This window comes from Ranitomeya variabilis, chromosome 4 (assembly GCF_051348905.1).
Source record: "Ranitomeya variabilis isolate aRanVar5 chromosome 4, aRanVar5.hap1, whole genome shotgun sequence".
In the NCBI taxonomy this organism is placed as follows: domain Eukaryota; kingdom Metazoa; phylum Chordata; class Amphibia; order Anura; family Dendrobatidae; genus Ranitomeya; species Ranitomeya variabilis.
Genome location: NC_135235.1, coordinates 564,503,738 through 564,520,779, shown reverse-complemented (window position 1 = coordinate 564,520,779; position 17,042 = coordinate 564,503,738). Strand labels below are relative to the sequence as shown.

At 44.2% G+C, this 17,042-nt stretch overlaps 1 protein-coding gene across 1 annotated transcript in view; it reads left to right on the top strand.

The window, feature by feature from the left end:
• The first annotated feature begins 6,632 nt into the window (after positions 1-6,632).
• The window catches only part of LOC143768116 (piezo-type mechanosensitive ion channel component 2-like), a 164,249-nt gene continuing 153,839 nt past the window's right edge, over positions 6,633-17,042 (top strand). The window contains exons 1-4 of the mRNA XM_077256803.1: positions 6,633-6,726; positions 6,828-6,870; positions 14,712-14,871; positions 16,424-16,537. Coding sequence (XP_077112918.1) covers positions 6,633-6,726; positions 6,828-6,870; positions 14,712-14,871; positions 16,424-16,537 — 411 coding nt within the window. The remainder of the gene's footprint in view (positions 6,727-6,827; positions 6,871-14,711; positions 14,872-16,423; positions 16,538-17,042) is intronic.

Sequence of the window (17,042 nt, the reverse complement as noted above, 5' to 3'; positions counted from 1 at the left end):
CCTGCTGTGCTCACGGAAAGTAACCCCACAACGGTTGTGTCTGTTTCTTAAGTTCCCTCACAACTCGATTTGATGTTCCTCTGTAATCCACCCCTTCCCTGTATTCAGGTTGGAATGGCACCCGTTTGTCAGGTAGGCCTGGAGTTCTTCCGGGACCCTAGAGTCGCCCCTCTCCCGCAATTGCCCCCCAAGACTTCATAGGTGATATGTGGTAGACAGCCCGCCTGAGACCGACTGTCCTGCCGCTGTTTGGAGTATGGCTTGAAGCTGTATTCTAATCCACTCCCTCGGCGTTCCGGCCACCGGTATTGCGCCTCAGCAGGGTGCTGCCTCTTTCAACAAAACCCCTGCTGGTATTCTCCTTCTGCTTGATCTCGTTTCTCACTCAGCACAATCTATCTCGCTTCTAGTCCTTTCTTGAGTCCCGCCGCTTCCAGGAGCCTGCGCGGACCCGTTACGTTCTTTCAATGCCAAGCCTCTGCCAGGATCCCACCCCTGGCAGAGACCCTACAGTCTCTCCCTTCACAACACCCCCTGCCACAGGGTGTTGCTCCGTTCAATCCTGTCAGCGTTCTCTCTAACTTCCTGCCTGACCCCCAGTTTACCCACTATGGTGGGGAGTGGCCTAATGAATAGCACCCTTAGCTCCCCCCGGAGGCCCAGCTGTGAAACATATTGGTGTCTGTGATACCTGATTGGAGGAACTCCTTCGGTGCCATCGAACGTACCATGGCTCCCCTTAGCGGCGAAGCCACAGCACTGCAACGACCAGGACTCTGGGGCGCTGCATCAATATAATCACTGCACCCCTAGATGAATTCATTGAGAGGTTTAGTTGGTAAAATGTGGTCACTTATGGAGGTTCTACTGTTCTGGCACCTCAGGAGCTCTGCCAATGTAACATGGCACCCTCAAATAAGAGCAGCAAAATCTGCAATGTAATATGGGGCTTCTTCCCTTCTGAGCTTTGCACCGTGCCTCAAAAGTAGTTTTCAACTCAGTGAACTCAGGAGAAATTGTACAACAAACTTTGGGGTCAATTTTCTCCTTTTGCCTTTGTGAAAATACAAAATTTGTAGCTAAAAAAGATTTCTGTGGCAAAAATGTGATTTTTTTTTTTCACGGCTTAACGTCATAAACTTTTGTGAAGGTTTCAAGATGCTCAATACACAACTAGATAAGGACCCAGAGGGTTCTAATTTCTAAAATGGTGTCATTTGAGGGGTTTCCATTGTTTAGGCACATCAGGGGCTCTTCAAACGCAACATTGCGTCCACTAATTATTCCATTAAATTTTACATTCAAAAAGTCAAATTGCGCTCCTTCCCTTCAGAGCCCTGCCCTGCACCCAAACAGTAGTATTCCCCCATATATGGGGTATCAGCATACTCAAAAGAAAATGGACAACAAATTTTATGAAGCAATTTCTTCTCTTACCCTTAAAAAAAATCACATTTTTCCCAAATAAATCTTTTTTAGCTCCATATTTTGCATTTTTATATTTCCACTGCTCTACGTTATAAACTTCTGTGAAGCAGCTGTGGGTTAAATGTGCTCAATACACATCTAGATAAGTTCCCTAAGTGGTCTAGTTTCCAAAATGGTATCATTTGATGGGGGTTTACACTGTTTAGGCACATCAGGGGCTCTCCAAACGCAACATGGAAACCGATAATTATTCCATCCAATTTTACATTCAAAAAGTGAAATGGCGCTCCTTTCCTTCCAAGCCCTGCCATGCACCCAAACAGTTGTTTTCCTCCACATATTTGGTATCTGCGCACTCAGGAGAAATTGCAAAACAAACTGTATGGAGCAATTTCTTCTGTTACCCTTATGAAAATGCAAAATGTGGAGCTAAAAAAGATTTATCTGGGAAAAATGCGATTTTTTATTTTTTTTTATTTTCATGGCTTAACGTTATAAACTCCTGTGAAGCACCTGTGGGTTCAAGGTGCTCAATACACATCTAGATAAGTTCCCTAAGGGGTCTAGTTTCTAAAATGGTGTCAATTGTTGGGGGTTTCCACTGGTTACGCACATTAAGGGCTCTCCAAACATTACATGGCGGCCGCTAATTATGCCAGCAAATTTTACATTCAAAAAGTGAAATGGCGTTCTCCCACTTCTGAGCCCTGCCGTGTGCCCAAACAGCATGCGCAGGAAAAAATTGCACAACAAAATGTATTGTCCATTTTCTCCTGTTACCATTGCGAAAGTTAAAAAAAAATAGGTCTCAGGGAAAATTTTGTGAAAGAAAAGTAAAAGTTTATTTTTTCCTTCCATGATCCAAAAATTCCTGTGAAGCACCTGAAGGATTAATAAACTTCTTGAAAGTGGTTATGAGTACCTTGAGAGGTGCGGTTTATAGAATGGTGTCACTTTTGGGTATTTTCTGTCATACAAGCCCCTAAAAGTCACTACAAATGTGAGGTGGTCCCTAAAAACTGGTTTTGCAAATATTGTTGGAAAAATGAGAAATCGCTGGTCAACTTTTAACCCTTATGACTTCATAACACGTATATGGCCAGCCTTACACTAGGAAGTCTGAAAATACATCAAATGTGTCAAAGTGGTTTATGCTAGATGATGAATTTGCTGCATCTTTATACACATTATTCTAATGTGATAGCATCTCTTTTTGGGGTTTATTGTTCTGCACCTTAATTTTTGCGCAATTTGGCACTCAGTATCAAATTTATGTCATGTCCCGTTTCTGTCTCTCTATAAAACTTTGCACTTTTTTTCGACAAGTCTGCAGTATTTTAGATACATGTTACATAATAAAGAGATCTCAAAGGAGGTGCGATAGTTGTATATGCTGGGAAACCATTTCTATATGGAGACATGGTACATCTAAACCAATTTCAGGATATTGCGATATTATTCTGTACCCATAATCATTACCAATGGGAATGCTCTCCTTTAATATAACACATGCATTTTTTTTTTCTCTTTGTGAAGTCAGATTTGAGTTTCCCTGACCTAAGCTTTGTCTGCATTTCCACTGTGAACAGCTTGTTTGTGTACAGCAGAGACGGGAAGGTGAGGAGTGAGATTTAATAGCAATGTGAATTGCCCAGAGAGCAGTGAGATATGAGGGCATCTGGATCAATATGTTCCTTCCCTTTGCTCTCAGGCACCTCCCCTCACCACAGGGAAGACCTCTCACTCCCGGCTGCTCTCTTGACCAGTGTGGACACTCAGGTGGGTCTGTACTCTTCATTGATGTTACTAAATCCTTTAACCCACCAGTCAACCCAGGGCATGGAATGTAAATGCGAATATAATACTTTCCTAGGCATACGAAGATGTTTATCCTATTGTGACCACACAGCTCGATCCATCCTAACCTGCCTCTGTTGATTGGCAAAGAGAATGGCAAATGAACTATTATGCGGGCTAGTCTTCCGTTTCCTCCTCCCTGGCTGCCTACTGGCAGGTAGGTATCAAAATCCACTACACCACTGTAGTCTCAGACAAATTTTTCTCAAAGGACGTAATTGTATATATCATGTTTTCTAGAAGTCTTACTTTCTAAGTGGCATCCGAGAGATTATCTTTGTATTCTCAGAATAATATAGGATTCCGCTAAGATTTTTGGGTTATAATTTGGTGTTCATCCACAAATTCATATCCTAAACATGTAACAAAAAGTGTAATGTACTCTATCATAGAATATACAGTATAAAATGTATTATTACCGCTGAAAACATCTAATATCACTTTCTTTCCATCCTGAAGCCATTTGCATCCGTTTCAATGGATTCTCCATCATCTATTTTGTGTACTTAATGCTTATCCCTCTTCTATCAAAACCAACATACACTACAATGAAAGGTAGATTACTTGGAGGGGGGGGGAGATTTTTTAAACTGTTTTTTAATTCCTAATATGTGGTTTGTTTCATTATTTCTTTATGAAATTTCGGACTTGAAAAGTGTAGTTTTCATAACTCTATAACTTGAAATACGTTTTTCTTTAAAGTATATATATATACATATACGGTATTTATATTTATCATGTATATATATATATATATCTATATAAAATGTATAAATATATATATTATGTGTATATATATATATCTATATAGATATATATAGATATATATACTGTATATATAATTTTATGTATAGTGCTTTTTAGTGACCATTTAGACCATTGTTTCCTGGGAATACTTTTTCTTCTGCTTCCATTATCTTGCTGTACATCTGTATTGTTCCATAGTATGCATTGTATGATTTTTTTTATTTTCTTATTAGACACACTTTCCACTTTACAAGTGATCCAGATCATATTGAAAAATTGGCTACAAAGTCACATCAGATTTTAAACTACAAACCCATTTAAGGAAAATAAGAAAATATCAATATCAGGAAAACATCAAAACTCTGCATGCATTTTAGGACAAATCACTTGTAGTTCAGGACCCAATGAAATAGCAGGCTGCATTTTATGGGTCCTTTTAAATTAATGCAGTTGTATTAACCTTTATTCATTAAATGCATTTAGTCACAAATTTTTGTCGCATTTGCAAAATTACAGGCTATCTAAAATAAAAATTTTAAATAATCAAACAAGTGCCTGAATATTACAATTTTGGGCTTTTTAGAAACTGGGTTAAATGAATTTTGTTGTTAAGTGTATAGTCTATTTATTTTATTATTTTCTTTCTTTCTTTCCTTTAGGACACACTGGAAAATTCTTAAAGTCCATATACTATACAAGCCTCTTGCTACTCGTCATACAGTCATCTTTCCAAATTGCATTCAACTATGTTCCTCCTGAAGGTAGGATTATGTACGGGTGGACTTTATAAAGAGGTAGAATTTTTTTAGGATGTAATCAGACTCAGCAGGGTTTCACACATCATTTCTTTATGTAGATTTTTTTTTATTATTTTTGTTGATAGATCACGGCCTTATTACAATGTGCCTATTCATATGTATTTTTTTATAATGCTATAAAATAGCAATAAAATAATAGGAGACATATACTACTTTGATCCAGCATGATCATCCTCGCCAATGCAGGTCAATGGCCCCTTAATTAAAAAAATGGACAGGTTAGCATTAGGATCTGTATTTCACTGTTTAAAGGGTAGGAGAAACTAAGAATTTTTTCCCATATGAGAAAAAACGGATGCAATAAGGTTTGCAAAAACTGCCACACAGACCAAAAATTGATCTATCACACACACACAAAAACATGGATTGTTTTTCACATATGAAAAAACCTGATGTGTGAAACCAATCACTGCTGTTTTGGTGCCATTAATCTGTGACAAAAGGTAGAAGTTTAAGGCTATGTTCACACGCTGCGGTTTTTGCTGCGGATCCGCAGCGGATTTGCAGCTGCGGATCCGCAGACGTTTTCCATGCAGGGTACAGTATAATGTTACCCTATGGAAAACCAAATCCGCCGTTCCCACGTTCCTTTTTTCCGCTGGAAAATCCGCGCTGATTTTCTGTGGAAAAAAAGAAATAGCATGTCACTTCTTTCTGCGGATTCCGCAACTGTTTTCCACCTGCACCAATAGGAAAGTGCAGATGGAAAACTGCAGTGGAATCTGCAGGAGAAACCGCACAAAAACCCGCAGGGAAATCCACCGCGGTTTAGCACTGCGGGATTTCCAAAACAGGACCTGAAAAATCCGCAGACAAAAAAGGATGGTGTGAACAAGGCCTAAGGGCTCTTACCCACCACTGTAATAAAAAACTAAAAGTGGGACGAGTGTCGTGATTTTCATGAGAGTACAATGCAATTTTTATCACCTAGCATCCGAATGACATCCGATTGCAATGCGATTTTAACATGAGGTTTTACATAGAGCAATTCTCTCATAGAACAGTTCTGATGGAAGCCTCTCTATTACTAAGCCAAGGGCTTGATTTCACCTGACATTACAAAGGTAACATTAACCCCTAATACTATCACCATGTAATTTTTTTTAGGGGGGTCCCTTATTTTAATAGCCAGTAAAGGCTAAGTGTACAGCTGTGAGCTGATATTAATAGCCTGGGAAGCGCCATGGGTATTACTCCCTTCCTATGCTATAAACATCTGCCCCCAGCTGCCCTCTTTCCCTTTGCTGGTTAATAAAATGTTGGGGATCACACGCCATTTTTTTCAGAAAATTATTTATTTGGTGATAAAATACATGTAAAGTAAGCTGCACATGCACTGTACTAATTGTATGTGCCACTGACATCTTTATATCTTTCTATATATATATATGTATTCTATCTATTCTATTCTAATTTGTCATGCTATAGTTTTACTGTATGTGGCACATGAAATGTCGAGTTTTCAAGGACATGGGTGTGTAAAAATTGGATGGCACTCACATGGTCTGAATATCGTGCAATTTTTTCATCACACCCATTGACTTGCTTTGGCGAGTCTTGTCCGCGATACGAGGACAGCCGCAGCATGCTGCTATTTTTTTCTCATCATGATCTGAGCTGACAAAAAAATCGTAGATTAGCTGGGACTCATAGATTAACATTGGTCAGAGTGCAATCTGTTTTTTTAGCAGATTACACTCATCCGTTTTTGCCGCAAATGAGTATGAGCCCTTATGGTAGTTGTAGCATTATGGTGGTGAATAAAATGTATTACGTAGAATAATGATACATCTTGTTAAAAGGAAATCACCTTATAGAACCTTACATCCTATTAAAAAGAGCAAAAAGATGTTGGAAGCAGGCTGTAAAATAAAAGGTGATCAGCATACAATTAATAAGTATCTTTATGGGCAATGCAATAACTGATATTTGTTTCTTTCTGGATAATGAGTATGTTTTTTGTTACCGTCTATTCAGATTACCTCTGGGAGGAAATCCTGAAACATTTTGGAATTATGAGGTGAGAAGGATATCTATTTGATATTTAGACTTTATGAGCATGTATCTAGTGAAAGATGCATTCACTTCCTCAACTATTAGACTAAATAGTATGTCTTTAGGTAAAACTACAGTATATAAGAAGAACTGTATAGGAAGAACTGTAGAGGTAAAATGTCAAGAAAATACAGAATTTAAAATGGGATTGTCCAAGTAATGGGTAATCCCTTTAAGCTGACCATACACATTAGTTTAATATATCTGTAAAGCGCTTCAATTTTGTGTATGGAGTTAAATTTCTTCCCCTACAGATGGTATCGGAGGAAAAATAGATTGGACATCTTGAATTTCAACGTCTTATTCTTTGCTGCCCTGAGAACATAAGACACTTCTAGAGCTGTCTGGCAGCCGTCAACTAGCCTTTTCCCATCTAGAACAAAACCTTACTTGGGCGAGCATACTTGTGCATGGGAGGTTTGGGGAGAGTTGTTGGCCAAAGTGTATGGACGCATTAACTGTTCCATCTAATTCCCTGAAGAACCTTGAGTGATTTCAGGAGCACATACCCTTTGAAAGTTAGGCTAAATGGCTGATTTTGATTACAACTGTTAGGAGTCGAGTTCCCGCCGCTGCACAGGGGGAATCTTGAACCATGTCTGCTGCGGTCTCTCATTCTTCATCAGCTGCAGTGGAGCCTGCTCAGCGGAGACGTCGGTCCCAGCGTCTCACTCAGTCTGATTCTGTGCAAAGGGTTACTGCTGCCTTTCCAGGCTCTGCCATTGTAGCCTGTACTGATCAGCGGTGAGCAGACATCTCTGGGACTAAGGGTACTGTCACACTCTGCAACTTTCCAACGATCACGACCAGCGATACGACCTGGCCGTGATCGTTGGAAAGTCGTTGTGTGGTCGCTGGGGAGCTGTCACACAGACAGCTCTCCAGTGACCAACGATGCCGAAGGCCCCGGGTAACCAGGGTAAACATCGGGTTACTAAGCGCAGGGCCGCGTTTAGTAACCCGATGTTTACCCTGGTTACCATCGTAAAAGTAAAAAAAAAAAAACAGTACATACTCACATTCCGGTGTCCGTCAGGTGCCTTGCAGTCTGCTTCCCGCTCTGACTGAGTGCCGCCGTAAAGTGAAAGCAGATCACAGCGGTGACGTCACCGCTGTGCTCTGCTCTTACATTCCAGCCGGCAGTCAGTCAGAGCGGGAAGCAGACTGCAAGGGACCTGACGGACACCGGAATGTGAGTATGTACGGTTTTTTTTTTTTTACTTTTACGATGGTAACCAGGGTAAACATCGGGTTACTAAGCGCGGCCCTGCGCTTAGTAACCCGATGTTTACCCTGGTTACAAGCGAACGCATCGTTGGATCGGTGTCACACACACCGATCCAATGATGACAGCGGGAGATCCAGTGACTAAAGAAAGTTCCAAACGATCTGCTACGACGTACGATTCTCAGCAGGGTCCCTGATCGCTGCTGCGTGTCAGACACAGCGATATCGTATGGATATCGCTGGAACGTCACGGATCATACCGTCGTAGCGACAAAAGTGCCACTGTGTGACAGTACCCTAAGTCCTGCTTTTTCCCTTCTGATCATGCCCAAGGGAAGACCTCTCAGTAGAGGTCTGGGGTCACATGTTCAGGTTCTGCAGCAGCTCCTGTTGCTCCTCTAGGAAGGTCCTGAAGTTGCTCAGTTACTGTAGCAGTTTTCATTGGTCCTCTAGGAAGGTCCTGAACTTGCTGCAGCTATAAAAGGTTTGCATGGCCGCACGGCCATGCGCTAATATACACTTGTTTATGTGTGTGTGTTGTGAGTGAAAGTCGCTCTTTAAACATCCCCTCCCTTGTTTTGGAATGCTCACGTAAGGAGGATGATTGTAATCTAGCGCCTGACTTGTTACTAACACAAGTACACAAACAGCGTCTATTGCTGTGACTGCCAGTGCGGCGCCGTGCGCTATCACCGCGCTTTCCAAACCCAAGTTTGGGTGGTTAGTGGCGTCCGCCAGTGCGGCACCGCATGCACTCTCGTGCTACTATATTATTATTTCTGTTACGTGTGGTACTGCGGCCCTGTGACGCAACAGGGTCCGCTTCTTTCACACAGGGTGAAGTTAACCTGTGTGTGTATCCTCATTGTACTGCCATATAGTCCGTCATTGCTTAGCAGCAGGTTCCATCTCTGCACGGTGGACCCCGGACTGCGAACACACCGTATTCCTTTTCTGTAATTATTTGGTGCGTTCCGCTAGCCCTAACAGTATACTAGCGCCAGGGTCTGGCTAAGTAATGACGGACGAACAGCGATTGCAGTGGTACATCCAGCTGCTGGAGGGCAGGTTGGTGGCTCTCGAGCGTGCAACCTCAGCGGTGGATGCTACCGCAATAGCTGTTCAGGCTGCTAGCATGGCTGCGGCAGGTTTACCCACTGCCATCTCTGTTCCGACCTTATCTCACCTCCCGCTGCCAGAGAAATACTCTGGAGACAGTAAATCCTGTAGGGGTTTCGTGAGCCAGTGCGGTATACACCTCGAGCTCCTGGCTGCACGTTTTCCCACAGAGCGGGCAAAGGTGGGATTCATAATTTCTCTGCTGTCAGACAGGGCATTGGAGTGGGCTACGCTGCTGTGGGAGCGCGACGATCATGTGGTGCAGAGTGCTCCTCGGTTTTTGAGCACTCTGAAACAGGTCTTTTTAGGACCCCAAGTCACCCATGATACGGTGCTCCAACTGCTGGAATTGACTCAGGGTTCGTCCATGGTCAGCCATTTTGCCGTCCACTTCCGGACATTAGCGTCTGAGCTGGAATGGTCAGATAAAGCTCTTATCCCGGTATTTTGGAGAGGGCTGGCTGACCATGTGAAGGACGCTTTGGCCACTAGGGAAATTCCCGCCACACTGGAGGAGCTCATAGCTATGTCAACCCGCATCGACCTTTGTTTTCACGAGCGAAGGTTGGAGCGAGCCCAGTGTAGGCAGAGGTTTCGGCTGGCTCCCACCTTCGCCAAACCTCAGGAATCTCCGGTCCAGGTGTCCGAGTCACATGAGGCCATAGAGGCGTTGCGCGTGGGATCTAAGTCCCGGTCCACTCGTGCACTTATGGTCTGTCATGTTTGGCAGTCGGCAGTCAGGACATCTTGCCTCCAAGTGTTCTCAGCGGTCAGGGGAACGTCGGCGTCTAGTGGTAGCTGAAGGAGGTACACTAGACACGGAGACATTTTCCTCTAAATTGTCCTTCAAGGGGACAATTACCATAGGCCCATCCACTCTTATGGTAGAGCTTAGCCTGGACTCCGGGGCCGAAGGCAATTTCATGTCATCTGCTTTCGCCCAGCGTCAAGCAATACCCCTGGTGATGCTCGCCAAACCTGTGACCGTCCGAGTGGTAAATGGGTCGACATGACTCTCACAGACCATTCCATTCACTCTTTCTATGTCTCCATCATATCAGGAGATTATCTCCCTATTAGTTATTCCTGAGGGAATTGATGAGGTCTTGTTGGGGATACCATGGCTTCGCTATCATTCTCCTCATATCGAGTGGTCCTCAGGGAAAATTTTGGGATGGAGTAAATCATGTGAGGGTAGATGTCAGAGGGAGTGCGTTCAGGTTGCTTCTACAGAGGTACCCGCAGATCTTTCCTCTCTCCCCAAGCACTATTGGTCCTATGCGGATGTGTTCTCCAAAAGGGCTGCGGAGACCCTTCCGCCTCACCGCCCCTATGAATGTCCTATTGACCTCTTGCCTGGTGCTGAGCCTCCCCGGGGTCGAGTCTATCTGTTATCTCTCCCGGAGATGGAGGCAATGTCCCAGTACATTCAAGAGAATCTGGCAAGAGGATTCATTAGGAAGTCAGTGTCACCTACAGGGGCTGGGTTCTTCTTCGTGCAGAAGAAGAATGGAGAACTACATCCATGCATAGATTACAGGGGTCTTAACGCCATTACCGTTAAGAATAAATACCCACTACCCCTGATATCTGAGCTTTTTGATAGGCTACGGGGAGCAAGGGTATTTACTAAGTTAGATCTGCGGGGTGCTTACAACCTGATTCGCATCCGTGAGGGGGACGAATGGAAGATGACTTTTAACACCAGGGATGGGCACTATGAATATCTGGTGATGCCCTTTGGGCTCTGTAATGCCCCAGACATTTTCCAAGACTTTGTGACGACATCTTCTGGGAGATGCTCACCACCTCAGTCATAGTCTATCTGAATGATATTCTCATCTACTCTCCAGATATCAACTGCCATCGGAGAGATGTTCGCAAAGTCTTCAACCTCTTACGGGCAAACTTCCTCTACGCCAAGTTGGAGAAGTGTGTGTTTGAGCAGGAGTCCTTGCCTTTCCTTGGCTATATCATCTCTGCCCAGGTATTGTCTATGGATCCTGCCAAGCTACAGGCTGTGATGGACTGGCAAGAACCCTATTCTCTTAAAGTGGTGCAGCGCTTTATGCGGTTCATTAATTAATATCGCCAGTTCATCCCACACTTCTCAACTTTGTAGCTCCCTTGGTTGCCCTCACCAAGAAGGGAGCAAATCCCAAATTGTGGACAGAGGAGGTCTCCAAAGCCTTTCTCTCGATTAAGTCACACTTCGCTAGCGCTCCCATCCTACATCGCCCTGATGTAGATAAGCAATTTATTATGGAGGTGGATGCCTCATCCGTTGGTGCTGGAGCAGTCCTCTTCCAAAAGGATGCTCAAGGTCGGAAGCATCCTTGCTTCCTCTTCTCCAAGACCTTTTCACCAGCGGAGAGGAATTATTCCATCGGGGACAGGGAGTTGCTAGCCATGAAGTTGGCTTTCTCAGAGTGGAGACACCTCTTGGAGGGAGCTCGCTTTCCCTTCCAAGTGTTCACAGACCTCAAGAACTTGGTGTACTTACAGACCGCCCAGCGTCTGAATTCTCACCAGGCTAGATGGTCCCTGTTCTTCTCCCGGTTCCATTTTACTCTCCATTTTCTCTCCGGGGAGAAGAACATTCGTGCCGACGCTCTCCCTTGCTCCGTAGTGTCATCTGAGGAGGAGGAGGAGCCTCGACTTATTGTCTCTTCTGAGAGCCTGAGAACTGTGGCTCCAGTTTCGCTAGAGTCTGTGCCCCCAGGCAAGACTTTCATTCCATCTAATTTGCGACCGGAGGTTCTCTCTTGGGCTCACTCGTCCAGGGTGGGTGGACATTTTGGGACCAAGAGGACATCTGAGCTTTTGGCGAGGACGTACTGGTGGCCGCATATGGCCCGTGACGTCGGGGACTATATTCGGGCGTGTGTCTTCTGCGCCAAGAATCGGTCTCCTCGGCAATGGCCTGCTTGGCAACTTTACCCCCTGCCGGTGTAAGACAGGCCCTGGGAGATGGTCGGGATGGACTTCGTGGTGGGCTTACCCAAGTCTCGTAACTGCACCATTATCTGGGTTGTCACCGATCATTTCTCTAAGATGGTGCACTTGGTGTCGCTTCCACAGATACCTTCTGCAAAGGGCCTTGGCGTCGTTGTTCATTAAACATATTTTCCGTTTACATGGCATGCCTGATAAAATTGTCAGTGACCGGGGTCCCCAGTTTGCGTCTCGGTTTTGGAGAGAGCTCTGTCATTTACTCAGCATAGAACTAAATCTCTCCTCTGCGTATCATCCCGAGATGAATGGGTTGGTAGAGAGGGCCAACCAGACTCTGGTGACATATTTGCCACATTTTGTCTCTGCTAGGCAGGATGACTGGGCATCTTTGCTACCTTGGGCAGAATTTGCTCTGAACAACGCAGTAGCCGATTCCACTGGGCAGACTCCTTTTCTCCTTAATTACGGCCAGCATCCGCGTGTCCCTGTGCCCATGCCTGTGTCATCCACTGATTCGAGGGTGGCAGAGTGGGCAGTGGAGGCACGTGACATTTGGGACCACACACAGGATGCTATTCGGGCTTCCAAGGAGAGAATGAGGGTTTCTGCCAATGCTCACTGGCGCCCCGCTCCGACTTTCGCTCCTGGCAACTTAGTGTGGCTCTCCGCCCGTAACATCAGGCTGCGAGTTGAGTCCACTAAGTTTGCGCCTCGCTACATTGGTCCTTTCAAGGTTCTGGAACAGGTTAACCCTGTGGTCTACCGTTTGGCTATGCCTTGGTATCACCGACACCTTCCACGTTTCCCTCTTAAAGCCCGTCTATATATCCCGGTTTTCTGAGTCATTTGCCGGGACATCGGGTTCGTCCATGGATGAGTACAAGGTGAATGCTATCATGGGGTGCAAGGTAGTACGTGGCAAAAAATACTATCTGGTGGACTGGAAGGGCCATGGTCCTGAGGACAGAACCTGGGAACCTGTAGAGCACATTCGGGCTCCGCTGCTCATTGCAGCCTTTAAGCATAGCGAGGCCCAAGGAGGGGGGGCCCTAGAGGGGGGGTAATGTTAGGAGTCGAGTTCCCGCTGCTGCACAGGGGGAATCTCGAACCATGTCTGCTGCGGTCTCTTATTCTGCATCATCTGCAGTGGAGCCTGCTCAGTGGAAACGTCGGTCCCAGCATCTGGCTCAGTCTGATTCTGTGCAAAGGGTTACTGCTGCCTTTCCAGGCTCTGCCATTGTAGCCTGTACTGATCAGCGGTGAGCAGACATCTCTGGGACTAAGTCCTGCTTTTTCCTTTCTGAGCATGCCCAAGGGAAGACCTCTCAGTGGAGGTCTGGGGTCACATGCTCAAGTACTGCAGCAGCTCCTATTGGTCCTCTAGGAAGGTCCTGAAGTTGCTCAGTTACTGTAGCAGTTTTCATTGGTCCTCTAGGAAGGTCCTGAGCTTGCTGCAGCTATAAAAGGTTTGAATGGCCACACGGCCATGCGCTAGTATACACTTGTTTATGTGTGTGTTGTGAGTGAAAGTCTCTCTTAAAAATCCACTCCCTTGTGTTTGAATGCTCGCGTAAGGAGGATGATTGTAATCTAGCGCCCGACTTGTTACCAACACAAGTACACAAACAGCGTCTGTTGCTGTGACCGCCAGTGCGGCGCCGTGCGCTATCACCGCGCTTTCCAAACCCAAGTTTGGGTGGTTAGTGGCGTCCGCCAGTGCGGCACCGCATGCACTCTCGTGCTACTATATTATTATTTCTGTTACGTGTGGTACTGCGGCCCTGTGACGCAACAGGGTCCGCTTCTTTCACACAGGGTGAAGTTAACCTGTGTGTGTATCCTCATGGTACTGCCATATAGTCCGTCATTGCTTAGCAGCAGGTTCCATCTCTGCACGGTGGACCCCGGACTGCGAACACACCGTATTCCTTTTCTGTAATTATTTGGTGCATTCCGCTAGACCTAACAGTATACTAGCGCCAGGGTCTGGCTAAGTAATGACGGACGAACAGCGATTGCAGTGGTACATCCAGCTGCTGGAGGGCAGGTTGGTGGCTCTCGAGCGTGCAACCTCAGCGGTGGATGCTACCGCAATAGCTGTTCAGGCTGCTAGCATGGCTGCGGCAGGTTTACCCACTGCCATCTCTGTTCCGACCTTATCTCACCTCCCGCTGCCAGAGAAATACTCTGGAGACAGTAAATCCTGTAGGGGTTTCGTGAGCCAGTGCGGTATACACCTCGAGCTCCTGGCTGCACGTTTTCCCACAGAGCGGGCAAAGTCCATCATTGCTTAGCAGCAGGTTCCATCTCTGCACAGTGGACCCCGGGCTGCGGACGCACCTTATTCCTTTTCTCTAATTATTTGGTGCGTTCCGCTAGCCCTAACAATAACTAACCATCGTTGGCTGATTCGGGGAAATGAAAGACAGATATTCCTATACATATGTGATCCATGTATATTATTCTCTTACTAAGAATTGATCAGTTCTTTCTTTAATTTTGTAGATTCAGCGATGTAGATGCTTGGAACATAGTCCGCCTGTTAGCCTCCGATATTGGCATGTTATTTTCTGGATACTTTATTCGAAGGGCCTGCAAAAAACTAGTAAGAACAGGAGCTCCTAAAATCAGTGTTCGTGTAAGCAGCGAGGAGGAAGAAGATGAGGTGAGCTTATCCCAGGAGAGACAGACATGAGTGTTCCTATGAGGATGATTTTTATTCACTACATACATGCTCCTGAATGGGATTTGCCTCATCTATAACCCCTTCACGAAATGGCCAATTTCCGTTTTTGCGTCTTTGTTATTTCCTCCCCTTCATCCCAGAGCCATAGATTTTTGATTTTCCTGTCCATATAGACATATGAGGGCTTGGTTTTTGTGGGACGAGTTTTGAATGACACCATTATTTTTATTATTATTCATTCATTATTCATTTTATAACATAGTGTACAGGAAAAATTCCAAGTGTGGAAAAATTGTGAAAAGAAACCCATTGTTTTTTGGGAATTTTTTTTACTGTGTATACGGTATTTTGTGCTAAAAATTACCTCACAATATAATTCTGCTCATCAGTACGATTACAGCAATTTCAAACGTACAGTTTTTTTTTTATTCTTTTAATGGTGAAAAAAAGATCATAAGTTTGCAGAAATTTTTTTTTTGGTTACGTCTCAATTATCAAAGACCCGTAACATTTTTACTTTTTGGTTGATGGAGCTGTGTGATAGCCTATTTTTGTGAGGCGAGACAAAGTTTTTATTCATACCATTTTGGGAAAGATGTGATGTTTTGATTCCTTGTAACAGCATTTTTTGCGGTATTGCAGCGACCAAAAAAACTTAATTTTGTCGCTCTTGTTTTTTTTGTTTACTTTGTTTACCAATTGGAGTATTTTTATTTAATATGTTCATAGATCAGACTTTATTGAATGCGTTGATACCAAATATGTGTATTTTTTTAATATATTTATTTTTAATGTGGGAAATGGGGGTGATTTGAACTTTTTTTTTCATATTTTTTAAAGATTTTTTTTCCACCTTTCACTGTTCCGCTTAGGGGACTTGAAACTGCAATTGACTGACCTCTTGTGCTATATGCAGCAATGCCACAGCATTGCTGCATATAACAAAAAGAATTGTTTCCTTTGAAGCCCGACCACAAGCAGGATTTCAAAGGAGCTCCATAATGACAAGCATAGAGGCCTTTTACTAAACCAAATCATAGCAGCCCATCGGCGACCTGCAATTATGTCACGGGCACTTCGATGGGCTCATGGAATGCTGCGCCTCCATGCTGGCGCGTGTTAAATGCCGCTGTCAGAGTTTGACAGGGAAGAAGAAGAACAAAAAAAAGAGATAGCCAGCTTACCACCTCGGTGTTTAACAGCCGTGAACTCCAAGCTTACCACTTGATTGTTGAATGAAAAAAAGCAGGTTGAGTCCAGCTGATAAAAAAGCTTGTCTTTATTCCAAATTCATATAAAATAGTGACATGGCACCCATATGCGCAGCTATGCATTTTGAACACGAGCTGTGTTCTTTGTCAAAGAGTTTGACAGCGGCATTTAACAGGTGAACAATTGCAGAAGGAGCTCTGTTCACCCGTGATTGTTAAAGGCAGGTACTGGCTGTAACATCCCTTGAGTCTGCTTCATACACCCGCTTCATGTATGGTGGATGTCGTGAAGAGGATCATTCAGTTGTTGTCTGTTATAGTTTTCTGTGCACATCACCAAACTGGCCAATGCTTTGGCAATGAAAAGTAGACAATATAAGGATTTGACCACAGTGGTTTCATGGCTTTCATGTTTATGGAGCCATGATGGACCTGTAGGATCCATTGGGTAATGGATCCTTAGACATTCTGACTCCTGACTGATTCTATTGATGTTATTGATGTATAGTCCACTTTTCTGCAACTATATCCTGACAGAAAAGAAACTACAGTGAAGGAAGTAATAAGATTGAGAAATTCATTCATGGAAAAAGTGGTGTTTATTTCTGCAGAGGTTGATCTACTTCAGGTCTTCTGTGCTAAGTTACGTAATCATTAGAGTATGTGCGGATTCCACCTGAAATGTTTCTAAAAATACTTTGCAAAACAATAACAAGAAAATTAACATAATGATGGTCCCCAGAACCTTTAATAGGGGAACACATGGCATTACTTTACACTATATGTTCTCCCTCATGAAGGGGTTAATCGGTGGGAAAGTTTTCCCTCTGATTCTTTGTCTTCATGCGCTTGGCAAACTCACCCAGGGCATGATGGTTGGTTGGGAAGTGAACCAGTCATGAACCATCACTGAGGAGAGAATTATTTTTTTCCCCTAGT